This window comes from Hoplias malabaricus, chromosome 18, assembly GCF_029633855.1.
Source record: "Hoplias malabaricus isolate fHopMal1 chromosome 18, fHopMal1.hap1, whole genome shotgun sequence".
In the NCBI taxonomy this organism is placed as follows: Eukaryota; Metazoa; Chordata; class Actinopteri; order Characiformes; family Erythrinidae; genus Hoplias; species Hoplias malabaricus.
The window spans coordinates 15,631,942-15,650,552 of NC_089817.1; the positions used below are offsets into that span (position 1 = coordinate 15,631,942).

Genomic DNA, 18,611 nt, shown 5'->3' on the forward strand with positions numbered 1-18,611 from the left:
TATTCACAATTAAAGCATTGTCCTGAAAGCAAGGAAGCGGGGGTGGTTTTCTACCCTCTGAAGGTTACATAGTGCAGTTCCTGTAGTGCCGATTCCATAGTAGCAAAAACAGAGACTGTATTCTCTCTATTAGCAGGAAGTGTCGCTGTCACACAGCTCCAGGGTCCTGGGCTTGTGGGTTCGAGTCCTGCTCTGGGTGACTGTCTGAGAGGAGTTTGTTGTGTTCTCCCTGTGTCCATGTAGGTTTCCTCCATGTGCGCTGTTTTCCTCCAACAGTCCAAAAATAAATAAATAAATAAAACAACAACAAAAAAGCACACGTTGGTAGGTGGATTGACTAATCAAAAGTGTCCATAGGTGTGAATGAACGTGTGTGTCATCCTGTGAAGGACTGGCACCCCTCCAGGGTGTGTTCCTGCCTTGCGCCCAGTGATTCCAGGTAGGCTCCGGACCCACCTCAACCCTGAACTGGATAAGCTGTTGTATGGAAGGCTTTTTGTGACAATATTATATAATAAATGAATAAAGAAATAATTCATTAAAAGCATATATATATATATATATATATATATATTATAAGTAGATTTTGAAATAAAAGCTTAAATAATTTTGTGATTTTTTAAATTGTTATTTAAATATACATTTTATTATATTTTGAATTGTATTATTTAAATAATTTAATTAGTTAACTATTTATATATTTATTTCATGCACCTTGCATTATGAAATCATTATATCGGTCAACACCATCCATCGGTGGGCCTGACTGATTCAGGCAGGATTGATAACCTGCAGTTGGCTAACGCTAGGATCTTTATCTAACTAGCTAACTCCAACTACAGGCCTTCTGTTGGGTGCTGGGTGGAATCTGATCGAGTGAAAGATAACGGAGCAGTAGGGGTGTTGCCTAATGCCTCTTAAACCAATGAAATGCTTACTTTGCTGACATTTTGAGCTCTTAAAGCTATCATTAGTAGACAGAAATATGTATCTAATTTACGTGACCAATCTGTCTTGCCTTACTGCGCAATCTAGGTAATCAATCTGACTGGATCGAAGTTAGGTCTGTCCACTGACGGATGATGTTGACAGATTTAATTATTTCATAGTGCAAGTCTGCAAGATGTATGAAATAGTCATTTTATTTAATTATTTAAATAAAATTAAATTGAAATAATGATTAAATCACTAAATTATTTAAGCTTTTATTTCAATGTTTAATTATTAAAGGAAACATTTAATTAATTCTACTTCTAATATTTTATTTATTCATTTAATTATATATTATCACAAAAAACCATCCAGAAGGCAAACCATACAAGATGCAATGGGCTAGATTAAAATAATAATAATAATAATTCAAGCTCCAATCTTCAGATTTCAAAAAGTGTTGCATAAACTGAAATGCACTCAGAACTTTGGAAGTGTGGGAAAATAGCCTTATATTTCTTTAGAAACGTCTAAAAAATGAAAATACATTTTCCCCATTATTATTTCCTAACACTGAATGAAAGTGAATAACATGTATTCAAGGACAATTTAAATGAAAAATAAATCAATGTGTCGTTTCCCAGCACATCAGGATAGGTCACTGTCTTAATGTGAGGTTGAAATATTTGCTCCATCCATAAAACATCTTATTCTTAAACTTTATTTTTGTTTTATTTCAGTTTTTACTAGTTATACATCATTATATGAAGGTTGAAGAAAGGCTGCATCTTCTATTTTTTCATGCTGAAGGACATATACTAACTGAAACATGTACGAGTCATTTTACAGTCCATATTCACACCTGTTGATACAGTGTAATTCCCCAGACATTTACTCTCTACACTGATTACAGAAGAATGATAATTTCTCTTAAACCTTCATACAGGTTCATAAACAGTGACATACTTAAATCCGTTTCCCACCAATGCATGATGCTTAGACAGACTGAACAAATTTTCAGTCTTACATATTGAATTAACTTCAAGGTGTTTTGTCTTGTTTTGTCCCCACAGTAGACTGAAGTCCTGGGACTGGTGAAGTTGTGATGTTGCTGTGTACACCGCCTTGTTTCAGAGCCGAAGGTTCACGTCCTGTAACAAGTGAAGGGGGTACATATGCTTGTGATACTACAGATGGAATGGCTGTATCTGCTGGGTGTGTGACTGGCTGCAACACAAGTTGTACATCTGGTGTTTTGCCACTGGTATTTGGCATTGAGATTGATGACAGATCACTTAGTGTAGATTCAGCATCTGATGAAGGAAATGATACTGATCCAGTAGGGGCATCTGCTGTCAACACATGTTCAGCAAAAGATGAAGACACAACCTCTGTGGTCTTTGATGTCCCTAAACTTCCAGCCGAATGCTCCACTGGGCCTGCTGCCTCGGCCGCCTTTGCAGCCTCTGCGGCCTTGCTTTCCATCTCATCCATTCGCCGCTGGACCATTGCTGGCATCAGCTTCACATATGTCCCCATCAGACGATGGTTGGAGCGGATTAATTTGCCAGCACAGCTGTCTACACAGTGCTCCTGGAGAGATGAAAAAAGAAAAGACAAAGAAAAAAAAAAACCTTTTACTTAGTGATTAATTATTTTTAAGATATGACAAACCAATACAATGCAAATTACAAGTATTTAAATAATAACTAACTATCATAGTTGAAAATAGTTCTGTTATATAAACACACACAATCTCTCACTCACAGAATATCAGACTGCTGACAAAGATCCACCACCCAAATCATACCTGCTCTGTGGTGGTCTTTTGGGGGTGGGGGGGGGTGTCCTGAACTTTGAACAACAGGGTGTAATGGGGATAAGAAAGTATGCAGAGAAACAGTTGGACTACAGGATAACAGCACTTTTCCACTGCATGGAACCTACATGACTCTACTCAACACGACATGGCTCTTTTGCTTTTCCACAAGCCAAATCTGGTACCTGGTCCAAGGAACCGGGTATGTTTTTAGTCCCAGCTCACTTTGGGTTCCATCTGTGCCAAGCAGGTACTAAATGGTGTCGTGTAAACCCTGCAGAGCGCTGATTGGCCAGAGAGATATCGATCACCATGAAATGCAAATCCAGCACAGACCACCGCTTGATAAATCCCTTAAGTTGCAGCAGCTTTCACATTTATTTTTAATCGGACTCACAACGGCAGCTTGTAACTTTACCTCAAAGTGTTTTGAAGAGGTTTATATGCTCCTTGGGCTGATGGCAGACGAAAATTTCCGGTGAAAGCCTAACATGCAACAAGCAAAACTGATCTGTTAGAACTGGGGCGCAGAGCCGGGTTTAGGCCAAAAACCTGAAACAACACGCGAATATGTGATTAGGATACAGTGCCTAACTTTACCTCCGCGGTTGTTGTTGATTTCAAAGCCAGGGATTCCTCAGAGACGGGGTTTTGTGATGTCACCGGCTCCATTTCGCGGCGGAGCCCTGCCAGTGACAAAGCGACAAGCTTTCAGCGAGCCGGACCCATATGATGGAAACGCACCATAATTGTAGAACTACAAAGAGCTCCTGTATAGCCAGTAGAGCTAATAAAATGGACAATGAGTATAGATACAAGGTGGGTGTTCCTAATCTATTAAATGTGTGTATCTATGACCTTTTGCATTTCAGTCCAAGTATTGCATGGTTAATAGTTAGAGACTGTAGACCACACTACTGATGTGCAACTCATGTTAATAATAATCATCAAGTTTAAAACCCCACAAACCAGTTATTTTTAACCACAGAGCCTGTTATAGCTGGATATTCTTGTGTGGTGGACTCTCAAATTAGCAGTCAGATATACTCAAACACCACACATGCTACCATGCCTGCATCACTGCTTAGTTGATGTTTTTCAAATTGCAAGAGCTGCCTATTCACAACATTTAAAACATTCTTTAAGTGGGAATATTTAGACTGATAACAAACAGCTTGTGAACCCTCATTAAGGCACAGTGAGAACAGTAAGAAATGGATGGGTTCAACAGGTAGAGGCCAACTAATATTTTAACCTAATATAACTAAAGAAGACTATTTGTCTTGCTATTTTTCTTACTATTATTACTATTTGTACAGTTATAAAATAGTGATGTCCCAATCAATGCCTCCGATCCGAGTTTTTTAATATTGGGTATCTGTCGATACTGAGTCCTGATCCATTACTTTTATTTTTATAGATAATACTGTTACACAGTGCACACTTCAAGTACATTATACTTATGAAAATCAACCCAGTGTATCTGCTTGACACTGAATATCTGGCATTAAAAAAGAAACTGTGAGCATCCAAGCTGCTGCTTATTAATTTATTTTATTTATAACAAGGTAAACAAAATACGTCTTCACAAACAGCTCATATTTATAAATAATGACTTGGATTCTAGTGTTCTCCCCGTGTCCGCGTGGGTTTCCTCCGGGTGCTCCGGTTTCCTCCCACAGTCCAAAAACACACGTTGCAGGTGGATTGGCGACTCGAAAGTGTCCGTGAGTGTGTGAGTGAATGTGTGTGTGTGTCTGTGTTGCCCTGTGAAGGACTGGCGTCCCCTCCAGGGTGTATTCCCGCCTTGCGCCCGATGATTCCAGGTAGGCTCTGGACCCCCCGCGACCCTAAATTGGATAAGCGGTTACAGATAATGGATGGATGGATGGACTTGGATTCTAATAGTCCGTTTTATTGTTATCACAGATGTGTTGAGGGTAGGGGTGGGCGATATGGCAAAAATACATTATCACGATATTTATTTATTTGTTTATTTTTTTTGCAGGATCACAATCTCAATTTTATCAAGATTCTTTTTCCTGCTGGTTTTTAACCTCTTAACACTCCAGGTATTTTTTTCCCATTTTCTGCCTGAAGTTATATACCCAAATCTTGAGGCAGTAAGTAAACTAGAAGCAATTTTCTGAAAAGATTTTAAAGATTGAAATGAAACATCAGTGGTCAAAAAATGATCAAAACAACAAAACATTTTAGGCACATTTCTAAATTTAAATTTGGAATCTTCAAAGACCTCCAACCTCTCCATAAGGAAAATAATAAATTTTACTGTAGAAAAAAAATATATACATATTGTGTATAAGCTTGTTACATTTTACCTTCCTTAACACACTAATCTCATGCACCTCTCTAAATGGCTTTTTACCTTCCCCAACAGAAAAAAAGTTCTGACTCACCTAGATTTATTCTGATATTTAGTCTTGTTTCTAACCCAGTACCATTCCCCTTTAAGGCCAGACGTGTTGGAAGGAGAGCACATTCTCCAAATGGCTGTAGAGTGAGGGAGCAAAGCTTTGAAAACGTGTTTATGGTTTTGATTGTTGTTTATTTTGATTGTTGTTGCCATATAAAACTGTCTGCATTGTCTCTCCCAGTGCGCATCCGTTAGGTGCCGAAGCCTGGTTGCTCCCCCGCCTCCTTGGTTGAGCGTCACCCCTAATTGGTCTACAGACTTGATTGACATGTCTTTAAGCTGATACACGGCCATAGCGGAGATCCATGAGGAACATATTTAAATATATATATTTTTTGTTTTACTTATGTTGTTATTTTTTCCTTTTTGCAAGTACTCTACACAAACGTGAGGATTACTAAAGGAGTCAATTGACAGAAAAACTCAGAATTGGCCTCATTTTGAAGGGGACAACATATGCAAGCACTGTTATGCTTTGTATGTGTGTCAGTGGCTTGTGGGCTCTTCAGGCTTTGTGGTGCTACAGGGTTTTTTTTTTCTTTTTTTGCGAGGAAGAGATCTCATGTATGGAATAAAAAATGATTTGGGTTTTAATTCAGTAGTTGTACATTTTAGAGTACTGACATACATTATCGGTGTCATAAGAGTCTACCCATTCGACGGATGTGTAATATGTACACAGTATGTAAACCACTTATAAGAACTGCAGCAGACTAAACGTGCATGTGATGGTGTATCATGGACAAATTTGTATCCTTCACAATAAAACCCTGTAGGGGGGACTGTGACTCCATTGGCTGCAGCACTCAATGACAGACAGCTAACTCTGGCTGCTGATTGGTTAAATAAAAGTGACAAGCAATGAGAATCACATGATCTGTTTAGGAGCCATGAGCGGTTTCTCAAATGTGTTCTTGTGAAACGTCATAAGTGGCAGCCCAAGTACTGTTCCATTTAAAAGTCCACATCTAGCCAAGTTTGTTCTACCAAGTACAGCAGTTCGATCTTGACATTGTATTGAGAAATGGCTGTGGAGTATCTGCCCCTTGCTCCGGCTGAGGGAGAGCAGCGTGTCTCAAACAAATCATGATCTTAACATTCTTATCTCAAAAATACCGGATAAAATGGGTTCAAAACACAACACGGCAGTTAGTGTCCAAATACGGGACAGTTGGCGACTCTAATCACGCGTCCTATAGCTCCAGCTCTGGATCCGACTCGTGGGAATGTGCATTTGGGCAGAACAATCAGAAAGGTGCGTGTTTCCGCTACTGTGGCCAGCAGAGTAAGATCACCGCAACATTTACAAAGTGTGCTACAGGAGGAGGAGGGAGTGTGAGTTTTTTGCCTATAAGAAACAGAGGATCGGACTTAAGATCGAGCTTAATAAAGCTAATACAGATCAGTAAAATAATAATGTGATTGGCTACCAGGTCGATACTGATCTTTAAGACTGGATCGAGTCATCCCTACTATAAAGTGCTCCTATACACTCAGTGGAGCTCATGAAGTGGACAATGCGTGGAGGTACAAGGTACAAACTCCATTCTTTTTCTTCTGGATGCTGCTCTATCATACACTGTCTTCTTCCCAAAAAAATGCAAATTCATTAATTGTCCAATTTGTCAGCTGTACTGACCAACTGACCATATATGTGCTGTTTGTAGTTCTACAAATACAGACTGTAGTTCATCTGTTGTTCTGCATACATTACTAGCCCAGTTTCACCCCATTCCTCAGTGGTCAGCCCCCAAAAGACCATCACATGGACCAGGTACCAGATTTGGCCAGTGGAAAAGCAGAAGAACCTTGGTGAGTTGAGACGTGAAGGTTTCATTCAGTGGAAAAGTGCCAAACCACAGCAGTGCTCCAAGGTTCTATTATTATTATTATTATTATTATATTTTTTAAAACACCACCTACTCATGTAGACACATCTTTGTTTGCCTGGCTTGTAGACCAACAGTTTGTGTTAGTCATCTTATATTTCTTCATCAGTGGTCACTGCCCACAGGACACTTTTGAATGGTTAATTATCTCACTCTAGCAGTGTCATTGAGAAGTAACACAACATCAGCATCATTGAAGCACTAAGAATGAGCCTCCACCCAAAATACCTGAACTACGGTGGTCCTGTCGGGTCCTGGCCTTAGAAATACAGGATGAAAGGGGGCCGACAATATATGCACAGCAACAGATGGACTAAATTGTACAACTACAACGTGCTCGCGTGTGGTCAGTGGAGCTGAGAGTTTAGACAGTGTACGGATGCAGAAAAAAAGGAGTTGGTCATAATGTTATGGCTGATCTGTATACGGTCATATGTAAGTGCACCTGTACGATCTGTGGTGTTGATAAGATGGAAAGTAGGTGTAGAATATTAGAATGTGTGACTTTTATGGCCAGGTAGTTTATAAAACCGTAGTGTATAATACATGCAGTACATTTTCCCCTGCCTACTCTAAATGACTGCTGTATTAACTTACCTCATCCATTGTTAGGTTTCTATAATTGAAATTAGTCGTACATCGCTGGAAGCATATTTCCGTCATTCGGTTATAAACCAGGAGGAAATCACGAAGCTAAACAACACAGACAGAACACACGTTACAAAACGTCCGAACAACGAACTGCAAAGCTTCAAATTCCAGCGACACTAAAGCCCATCTGAGTCCACTCACATTTCGTAGTTGTCCCTCAGCATCCATTTTATTGCAGAATACGCTACACAAGAAACTTAAAAGACTAGTAAAAGCTAATATTCGCCTGTCTTCCACGCTTTCTTCACAAGCGCTCAGCGACAAACCATAGCATGACTTTCACAAGAGCGCGGCCATGTTGAAACCACGTGACCGATCGAGCGACTAGCAACGTCACTCACGTCACGAATTTATTTTTTTCCCTTTCTTTTATAAAATAAATATTTATTTTGGTTTCCAAGTCTTTGCAGAATAGCACTATATATATATATATACATAAAACCGGGTGCTCCGGTTTCCTCCCACAGTCCAAAAACACACGTTGGCAGGTGGATTGGCGACTCAAAATTGTCCGTAGGTGTGTGTGTGAGTGAATGTGTGAGTGAATGTGTGTGTGTGTGTGTGTGTGTGTTGCCCTGTGAAGAATGTATATATATAAACATTTAGTAAAAAAAAAATATGAACACTTATGAGACATTTTAGATTTTTTCCAAAAATGTAACATAAATAGACTAGGCACTAAAATTTGAAGGAGAAAAAAACCACCAATGTATTCATTCATTATCTGTAAGCGCTTATCCAGTTCAAGGGGGGCGCCAGTCCTTCACAGGGCAATGCACACACACACACACACACACACACACGGACACTTTTGAATCACCAATCAAAACACACGTTGGTAGGTGGATTGGTGACTCAAAAGTGTCCGTAGGTGTGAGTGTATGTGTGTGTTGCCCTGTGAAGGACTGGCGCCCCCTCCAGGGTGTATTCCTGCCTTGCGCCCAATGATTCCAGGTAGGCTCTGGACCCACCGTGACCCTGAACTGGATAAGCGGTTACAGATAATGAATGAATGAATAATAATTGACTGAATTAATTTATTAGTGCAAATACTAAGTAAAGATATAACAATTTGTGCTTTTTAAATGTTCATTCATTACCAGGGAAATGGAACGTCTTTTAAATATTCAAATAACGTTGTGTCTTTCCTAGAATGAGTAAAGCTAATTAAATTTTTGCATCTCCAGAGTTATGAAAAGTGCTGGCTGATCGTAACTGATGATTAAGGGCCCGTTAGTATGCCTTCATCCAGAGTCACATCTTGAAATGTTTTATGAAACAACGTCCTAATTGTCTGCTGCCTAACCATAGGTTCATGTGACTTACAAGGGCTTCTTTGATGTTTTATTAAGTAATAGGAAGTTGGTAGAAGGTCCTTAAATAGGAAAGCAACATGAGTACATTTTAAAATACAGTTTCAACCACTGCACTACAAACATGTCTCCCCACTTCTTCTCACTTCTGTGAAGGTGCAAAATGCTAGAATGGGTAATCAAGTAATCTTGACCTCTTTTCACTTTTGATATGCTAATGATTTGGAAATACTTATGAAGCCTGACAGTTAATAGAATGAACAACATGGAATAAAAATGAGATCAAATGAATTTATTTTTTAGATTTAATTAATTATTATTATTATAATTATTAATTATTAAATATACAAACCAGATAGTAAATAAAAAGCTAAAATAAAACAACACATAATTTTACAGGATTAAACTACATGTAAACCACTTGTAAATTAAATGTAAAATCTAAAATAAATAAAACCTAAAAACATAAACATAATTTCACTACACTCATAAATTCTCATATTAACAAATGAAGAACACATTCACAAATAGTCTCTTAACAACCTTGGTACAATATGATAACAGGATTCTTGGAAATTATTCACTGTTTTTTTAAATGTATTCCACCCTCTGTCACTGCCTTTTACAAACAATTATGGGGTTCAGTTCATGGCCTGAGTAGCAAACAATACTATATCAATGAGCCCCTGGACTAGACTCTTAACACTACATTTAAAATATAAAAGACTTTCTGCCAAAAGCTATGAATGTAATGGAAACTAATTTACCTCTAATATTAAGAAGTGCTGTGCCTTAAAGCATCTTTTATATTCAATATTTTAAGTTTAAGTACTTTGTTTATCAGGTATAGGTGCTCGTTTTGGGTTAAAGCCAAATAATCTTGTGAATATTAATTTGTTTAACCTATAAGAGTCCAGACTTAAAGCCAAATTAGGAGAAATATAAAACAGACCAAAGAAACATCATGGAACTTTTTTTTCACATTTTTTGCCATATTCTGTAATTATATTTGGGCTAAAATCTCAATGTAACATAAACATCACAACAATAATCTTAAAACCTCTATGTCAATATCTTGTTGTTGAAATGGGGTCAGACTGGGTCGTAGTAACATGGAACAAGATACTAAAGCAATATAACTGTTAAAAAGATTGGAACACCTTTTAGAAACAATAATAGCCTTTTAAAATAAGCATTTCTATGGTCTCTATGTACTCATCCAGTACCCTGTATTTTTTTAAATGAGGTCAAACATCCACAAATTCACAGACTGTCAAGTGACTGCATCCAGGATGCTCAGTAAATGTCACTTAGGGACATCATGATATAAAGTTAAGGATAAAGCTGTGCAGAGAACTTTCCAGACCATATAAAGTGTTTGTGACACGTGTTCTTGTGAGTTAAGGGCATAAACACTGGTTGGAACCAACATCTTCATGTTCTGTCAGTTCATCAGTTACATGTCTGTTGTTATTAAACATGCTTTAAATAGTGACCTAACAATTTACATCAGTTCCACATTTATGTCCTTGTATACAGAAACTGATATACAATACTGTGCAAAACATCTTAGGTATCCAGGAAAAATGTATTTAAAAACCCAATAATGCCAACAGTTCTAAGAGTCACTAACCTGTTTCATTCTTAATAAGTTATTAATTAATCCATTCATTCATTCATTGTCTGCAACCATTTATTAAATTCAGGGTCGTCATGGGTCCAGAGCCTACCTGGAATCACCGAGCGATAGCAGGAACAAACCATGGAGGGGGTGCCAATCCTTCATAGGGCAGCACACACACATTCACTCACACTCACTCACACCTATGGACACTTTTGAGTTGCCAAACCAACATGTGTTTTTGGACTGTGGGAGGAAACCGGAGCACCCGGAGAAAACCCATGCAGACAAAGGGAGAACAAACCAAGCTCCTCACAGACAGTCACCTGGAGCGGGACTTGAACACACAACCCCTAGACCCTGGAGCTGTGTGATTGCGACACTATCGGTTGCACCACAGTGCTGCCCCCATATTTTTATTAATTTTAATAATTTTTACAATTTTTATTTATTAGTTTATTTGTTGGGTGGCACAGTGGCACAGCAGGTAGTGTCGCAGTCACACAGCTCTAGGGTTCTGAAGGTTGTGGGTTCAAGTCCCGCTCCAGGTGACTGTCTATGAGGAGTTTGGTGTGTTCTCCCTGTGTCTGCGTGGGTTTCCTCCGGGTGCTCCATTTTCCTCCCACTGTCCAAAAACACATGTTGGTAGGTGGATTGCCGACTCAGAAGTGTCCGTAGGTGTGAGTGAATGTGTGAGTGTGTGTGTCACCCTGTGAAGGACTGGCGCCCCTCCAGGGTGTGTTCCTGCCTTGCGCCCAGTGATTTCAAGTAGGCTCCGGACCCGCAGCGACCCTGAAATGGATAAGCGGTTGCAGACAATGAATGAGTTTATTTGTTCTAATGTAATAAAATGTAAAATTTTCCAAGGCAGGAATTAAACCATGGATTATGTTTTATCTATTCAAAATGTGATGCAGTTCAGAGCTAGGCTCTAACCATGTCTATGAAACCACCCCACAGTGTTTGTTAACTATTATTTCTGACCAGACGCATTTGCTTAGACGTCTGGTCTTATATGTCTTATACTGCATGTCATATATATTTAGAAATTGCATATCTGAATGACTGGACTTTTTAATTTATTTATATTCTTTAACAGTTTTTCTTCTCTGGGAACAAGGGCACACTGTGTCAGTGATGCAAAGCACTGAATAGTGGCCCATTTGGTTAAACCTTAGTGAGTGTATGAGTGAGTGAGCAAGTTACTAGCCATTTCAATGAGATGCTTCATATCTACAAAAACATTCAAAGGTGGTTTCCACCCTATGGCATCAGGAAACAATACTGCTACCTTTGCCTTTCACAATATCCTCCACTTCTCTGTTACTACAGATGATTGTGCAAGGTGATTGCAGAGATCAAAACAAATTGAATGCAGAAGTCTGAAAAGATATCATACAACCATTTACATTTATAAGAGCAGAATGGCCCATTTTGTATTCACTTACTTGAACAAACTTTTTAAATACTGGAACACATCATCTGCCCTTCTGTTGACATGTTGCCAGATTTTGCTCACATCGCACCTCAGACTTGCAAATATACAGTAGGTTGCTTTGCACTTAAGACATTTTACATTTCCTTGGGTCCTCAGTGGTCTTGCTCATGGCTCAGCTCTGATTGGCCAAAGCTGTGATCAAAGTCGCTGTGCATATTCCTTATCTGTATCTCTCTCTCTCTTTCTCGATTGCTTTTCCACTCTCGTTCTCGATCTCTCTCTCTTTCCAGCTCTTCTGCCTCCAGGGCTACTTGGTGGCTATTGAGGTAGATGCTGTTTCGAGACACCATGAGGCTGCTGGAGCGGGACGGCAGGGTCACCTCGTGGTCCACACTGGTGTCCACGCTGCTCTGCTGACCAGGGGGAGTATGAGTCTGGACCTGATGTGTCTGGTTTGGCTTGTTGTGATATTTTCGCTTCTTCTTCCTCTTCTGTGCCACAGTCAGATCCAGGGAGGCGTATGAGACGTCGTTTGGCTCATCCTGGGAAAAATAGAACAGAGACATGAGCTATTTCCTAGGGTGATACTTTACCCTTTTAACTTTGATAATTTTCCAAGTAAAAGAAAGTTACCGCAAAATCTCTAGAGAACACACTGACATTTTCCTGCTAATTTTAGCTCTTTCCTTGCACACTTTGTATTTCATTGCTTTATTTGTGTTTAGCATATTTTGGTGAAAATGTAAAATATAAAATATGTTTATCATATACCACTCTAATTTCTTTACCACTATGGGATTATTTTAATCTGGAAAATGTCATTTGACCAGTGCCCACTGATTAGCTCTGTCAATTTACATGTTAAATGTTTGCACTAAAGCTCTAGGGAAGGCAAACTTACCTAGCAATATTTTAAAAAGGGTGTTTCTCTATAAATTGATCATACATTAGATCCAAATAAACCTGCTTGTATATATGTATATATATTTGTATATATTATTTTTACTTAGGCCTGCCTGCCAGTTTTTGTGCTTAATATATCACCCCAGAAATACTTGCAATAAGTGATACTATTGTCATCTTAACACCAATTTATGCCACTGATATAATGATAAGAGATAAAGAGATGAACTTTAAGAGTAAACGTAGTTGTCATGAATATTCAGACATTAGAAGTGGAATATAGAAAATGTTTAAATGCAAATAAAACAGAAATAAAATAAAAACATTGTTTACAAACAAATTGACATAACACCCTTAGTTTAGAGAAACAATAGAAAACCAGTGAACAGGACTGAGCAAAACATCAGTGACATTCACTCTGTAATCAAACAGGCCAGTAAACACAATGGCCGAAGGCAACAAGAATCATTGAGGAAATACCCATATACTGTTCGACAAGTCGATGATGTAAATGTTGTGATAGCATACAAACAGCATTTAATAGCAAGTGATTTTGGACCATTTCTTTTGCTTTAGTTATGAATTGATAAGATACTGTAAGAAAACTGATAGAATTTTATATGGGGTGATAAGAATCAGTAAATTGAACAACACTACGCTTAACAATGTAACCGTCCAAACACTGTGGCACCTTGATCTAAAATTCTGCTTGCGAGTGTGAGGTGGTCTTAAAGCTCAATACCACAACACCATGGTAAAACAGAACAGCCACAGCATCTCTGCACATGTGGCCACTATGTTTTAAAACGCGTGGGATGGCTTCTTAAAATAGCTACCTGCCGTTTAATCTGAAATAGATCACTGCAAAAGGATTTAAATGATCAATAAGTCATTTTGTATTTTTTTAGTTACTCTATTAACTGCTACTTGCATAATGTGAAGAATCCAACTGCTTTGGAGTCGCTGAAAAAATTATGTTCCCTAAAGCAGGTCCCACAAAAAAGGAGTGGTCATGTTCAATCACAAAATCCCTGGCTTCTTGCACATTTAAATCCAAAACACTGCAAATATTTAAATCTAGATGGTCTAGATGGGTTTTTGCCCTTCAGATTTTTATCTATGACTTTGGAAGATCGATGGTCTCTTTGAAACATTCAGTTTGGTGCGCAATATTTATCAGGTGCAGACAACAACATAACACACCATTTTTTTGCATAAAGATATCAGCAAAAGGGACACATTCCTCTGGTTTGTTTCTGTTATATTTGTAAAGGAATTTTATGAAAAATGCATTTCCTTTGTTGTGTGAGATTATTACTCCAGAGGTGGGTAATAGGTTATATTTATTCAAGTACATGTAGTTGTGTAAAATCGTATGAGGATCAGAAATTTCCTGAATATTTGAAAACTTTTTACTTCTTGTATATAACTTCTACTAATTCAGAATGCAATGTTACATTTTTAGCCAATATTTAGTCTCTAATTCCTTCTTCCTGATTTTTTGCTGTGCCACTCTCTGATTGGTCTAGTCTCTGACTTTGGGTTTTATTATTTTATTTGAGACAAAAACGAACAACAACCACAACCAAAAATATAATCCTACAAATCTTCATTTCTTCTGCTGATGGATGCTGGACATATGAAATCCCACTGTGGTTCTATAAGTTAATCAGATGTTAGTGAGCTTCTACTATGGTAATTCTACTGTAGTTTCTATTTCTGAATATGCTGTTAATTTTGCTGCTTATTTAATCTAACATAAAATATGTTATCTGAGTATAGATTTAGACTAACATAATAATGTCTGCCTTACTTTTGTAAGAAGGAATTACCTTTTTTTTTTTTTACAGTTACTATAATAATTGACATAAGCAGACCATACCTTTTCTTCTTGTCTTGTGCTTAGGTTTGTCCTAGGTTCGTACAATCCATAATTGAAATTTGCTGTACCTGAAAAACAACAATTGCAAACAAACAAACAAATAGGAGGGAGAAAATCATACAATGTTATAATGTAACAAAATATGTAAATAATGTAACAAAGTATAGTACTTTGCTAAAGCTTAAGAAACCTAAGTGTATGTGATACATTTCAAATATATTCTTTTTTTTACCTGACAAAACCTATCATTATAATATACATACATACATACATCTTCTTTTCCGCTTTTCCATTTCAGGGTTGCGGTGATTTTATATATATATATTTCACATAAAAAAACAAATGTAAGCTTTTATTATACTAACGATTGATTCATCGTAATGAAACTTGACACGCTTACTACTACAATAAATGTTTAACAAAGATATTTTTTTTTATCAGTCTCCACATTTCATAATTCTTGTACAATACAATTGTACGCAAGAACTGCGTAGCATAGCTATGTATTTTAAGCAAACTTTCTGTGAATAAAATAATATCCTGATTTTAAATTGAAAACTACTTTTACTTGTGAAGTGAAACAGCTTTTTGCAATTTGGATGAAGTGAATACCATAACCCTGAAATGGACTAAGTGGAAAAGATGATGATGATGATGATGATTAAGTGAATAGAAGTGTGAGATTTTACTTTATTGATGGCAGGATGTCCGTATTAAAAAAAAAAGGAAAAGAGGGGAAAAAGGGGATAATTCTTTTTAAATCAGTGCTGTGTAAAAGAGATGATTTTATTTTTAATTAAATTCAGTTCACCTCCTCCATCCATACAGATGTTCCCATAAATAGGATTATTCTGACTGAGTTGTTCTTCGTCATCAAACCTGTTATAGACAGAAAAAAGCATCTTCATTTTTTTTGCATAATATATTAATGCAAATGAAAAAAAAAATATTTACATGTACAACAATGTTCATCAGGGCATCAAAAACAAAAATCATATCAGATATTTTGGGCTAATAATGACATCAAGATATTTTGGGCTAAAATAGAAACTGCTGAGATAATGAGATAATTCTACCTGTCATCCTGTAAAGAATGTCTGTATAGAGCCTCTTCCACAGCTATAAGAAAGTGATGTTATATATTTTATTTGTGTCATTGTGTCACAAAATAATAAAATGTTACCAAAAAAATATGTATTTCATAAATAATTATAAATAATAACATAAACTATTAACAGCATTCTTTTACATAATTTTTACAATTTCATTTGCAAAAGTTTCACGTTTTGTTGAAATTACATTAAGTAATGCTCACATGCTCTACAGGGAAAATAAGAAAATAACAGTTTGAATTTTTTCCCAATGAATATTTCTCAGTAAATATTTCCAATATTTACAACATGTCAAATCATAACTGTAGCTGTGTTCTCTATAGAGAATATTTATATATTTTATACTTTGAGGAATAATAAAAACAAAAATACTAAAGGAGCCAGATTCAATAAACCTATAACTGGGGCCCTCAAACATTTGCAAATATCTTTATTGAAAATCCAATACGATAAGTATAATGTTACAGCATGGAGATAAAGCATTAAGCACATGATCTGTCTTATAGGGATCATATTGCCATGATGCAGTTATGCAGAAATTTTACTGATTACTGACCATGTTTCTTTTCAGAAATGTTAAATATGTAACATACCTCTGCTCTGTCTTTCTCTTTTTCTCAGTGTGTACAGAATTATGTTTAAAGATACTGATATTAACAGTGCTAGGGATGTCAGTGTCACACCTATGTAGCAACCTAACAAAAAAGCATAAGAATGAAGAAAATATTTTAAATATTTTATGTTAAATGTGTAATGCAAATAAAACAGAACAAAAGTGAATATCACATATATAAACATTTATTATATTTGTATATTACATGAAATATAAATAAATAATATTATATAGTTATCCTGGTTTGCACACATACTGTGTTACACTTGAATGTCATGTTACTTTAATAGTTTAAATATAATTTCCATGTAAAATTGCAATAAAAAAATATTTGTTGAACAACAAAGAATAGAAAACGTGATACTGGAATTTCCTCATTATTGGTAAACTATCTGTCAGTAAAAAAAAAAAAAAGAACAATGATCAAGTTTTAGATGAACAGGACATTTTCATAGAACATTTTTCATAACTCACCTGTTTCACCCGGCATTGTTGATTGTCCGTTCTTCAGCAGTCTGAAGAAGACTTAGTTGTATCTACGCATGTTCTTCATGAGGTGCACCACATCTGCTTCTATTTTTACAGTCTAATGTTTTTTTCAGTTACAAACAGGAAATGTAAGGAGACCTAATGCGAACGTTCACGTCACCTGAACACACAGCATGTCTTTCTTAGGGTAATGAGCCACAGTACACCATGATTCCAGTTTTTAATTCTTTATTATTTACTAGAGAAAACACATTATTTCTGGAATACATTATTTTTAAAAGGCTTTGTGTTTTAACTTATTTTCCATAGCAACTACATGTTTCTTTAATTCTCTTGTTTCATTACAATCCGTTTACACTAAAACGAAAGCTAACACTAACTTTTAAAGCTAAAGCACTTTTACCCTGATGGAGGATGTATTTTGGAGTTTGCAGGCTACAGCTATGATGAATCGCCCTCACATTAATAAGAAACTGAAAAAGAGAAAAACTACAGATCTTCTTCTGTCTTCATTCAGCAGAAAAGCTATTCATGGAATCTGACATTAAACCAAGTAAATGTTTGTAGTTATATTTTGGATTTCAACACAATTTCCCCCTATGTATTCATCACCAATTCCACCCACTTGCTAGGACTTCCCCAATCACACAATGCTACCAAGCTGGGAGGGTGAAGGATAGCACATGCTTCCTTCTAGACATATAAAGCCAGCCAATTTTTATTGTTTGTTTTTGAAAGTCTGATAATACAACACATTTGTAAAAAAACACAATGCTAAATTCTGTTAGGATGACTGACAGACAATTGCAATGGCCAACATCAGGTTGTGTGATGGAGTAGAGAAAGGGTCATGTAATCCACCCACACTGCCATTGACCACTTTACGCCTTGATCACAGAATTATTGCTTACACAGTTGTGCCATTTGGAAACACCAAAAGGCAAAATGTACACTTAATATTTGAACTTATCTAATGTAGGGGTCTTGAAACATAAGCATTAAAGTCAAAGGTCTAAAAAGAGACTGTGTAGGTGTTGTATGAACTCCGCTTTTCTGTAAATGCGACTTAAAGATTCAACCTATGCTCCAGATTGAGTTTAGTTTAATCCAGTTGTAAGACTAAATATTTCTCTCAAGGTAGTTAATTTTTCTTGAATATCCTTCACTGCTTTGCAATCAACAATGCATATCAGAAGCATATTGGTACATGGTACTTGTGCTAGTTTGCAATGAACCACAACCTGACATTGCATTTCCACACAACAATATCTATCATTACAGAGTGTTCTGATAATGTGAAAGGTTTGTTTAATGTAGTGTATTCCTATTTTTGGGTTTGCAGGATGTACGCACTACATGGAGCTTGCTAGAATCGATTGTCTTTTATTTTTATTTTTTTTTACTTTTAATTTTCCATTTCCGACCACAGGGCTCATGCAGGAAACGTCCTTCTGGGTAAACTCGTTTCTGTTCTTTTAGTGACTGAACCACAAGGCACCACTCTCACACATTCACTA

General features: G+C 36.8%; 2 protein-coding genes across 2 annotated transcripts; both read right to left on the minus strand.

Moving 5' to 3' along the window:
• Positions 1 to 1,328: 1,328 nt before the first annotated feature.
• Positions 1,329 to 8,050, minus strand: timm10b (translocase of inner mitochondrial membrane 10 homolog B (yeast)). Its single transcript, XM_066651439.1, has 3 exons — positions 7,865 to 8,050; positions 7,670 to 7,765; positions 1,329 to 2,523 (listed from the first exon to the last, which is right to left on the minus strand). Exons 1-3 carry the CDS (start codon positions 7,889 to 7,891, stop codon positions 1,972 to 1,974), a joined length of 675 nt encoding a protein of 224 aa, XP_066507536.1. The 5' UTR covers positions 7,892 to 8,050; the 3' UTR covers positions 1,329 to 1,971.
• A 3,235-nt stretch (positions 8,051 to 11,285) lies between these two features.
• On the minus strand, positions 11,286 to 17,161 carry LOC136675292 (uncharacterized). The gene is made up of 6 exons (XM_066651782.1): positions 17,080 to 17,161; positions 16,586 to 16,687; positions 15,957 to 15,999; positions 15,692 to 15,759; positions 14,881 to 14,948; positions 11,286 to 12,637 (listed from the first exon to the last, which is right to left on the minus strand). The coding sequence occupies exons 1-6, from the start codon at positions 17,093 to 17,095 to the stop codon at positions 12,248 to 12,250; spliced, it is 687 nt and encodes a 228-aa protein (XP_066507879.1). The 5' UTR covers positions 17,096 to 17,161; the 3' UTR covers positions 11,286 to 12,247.
• Between the last annotated feature and the right edge of the window lie 1,450 nt (positions 17,162 to 18,611).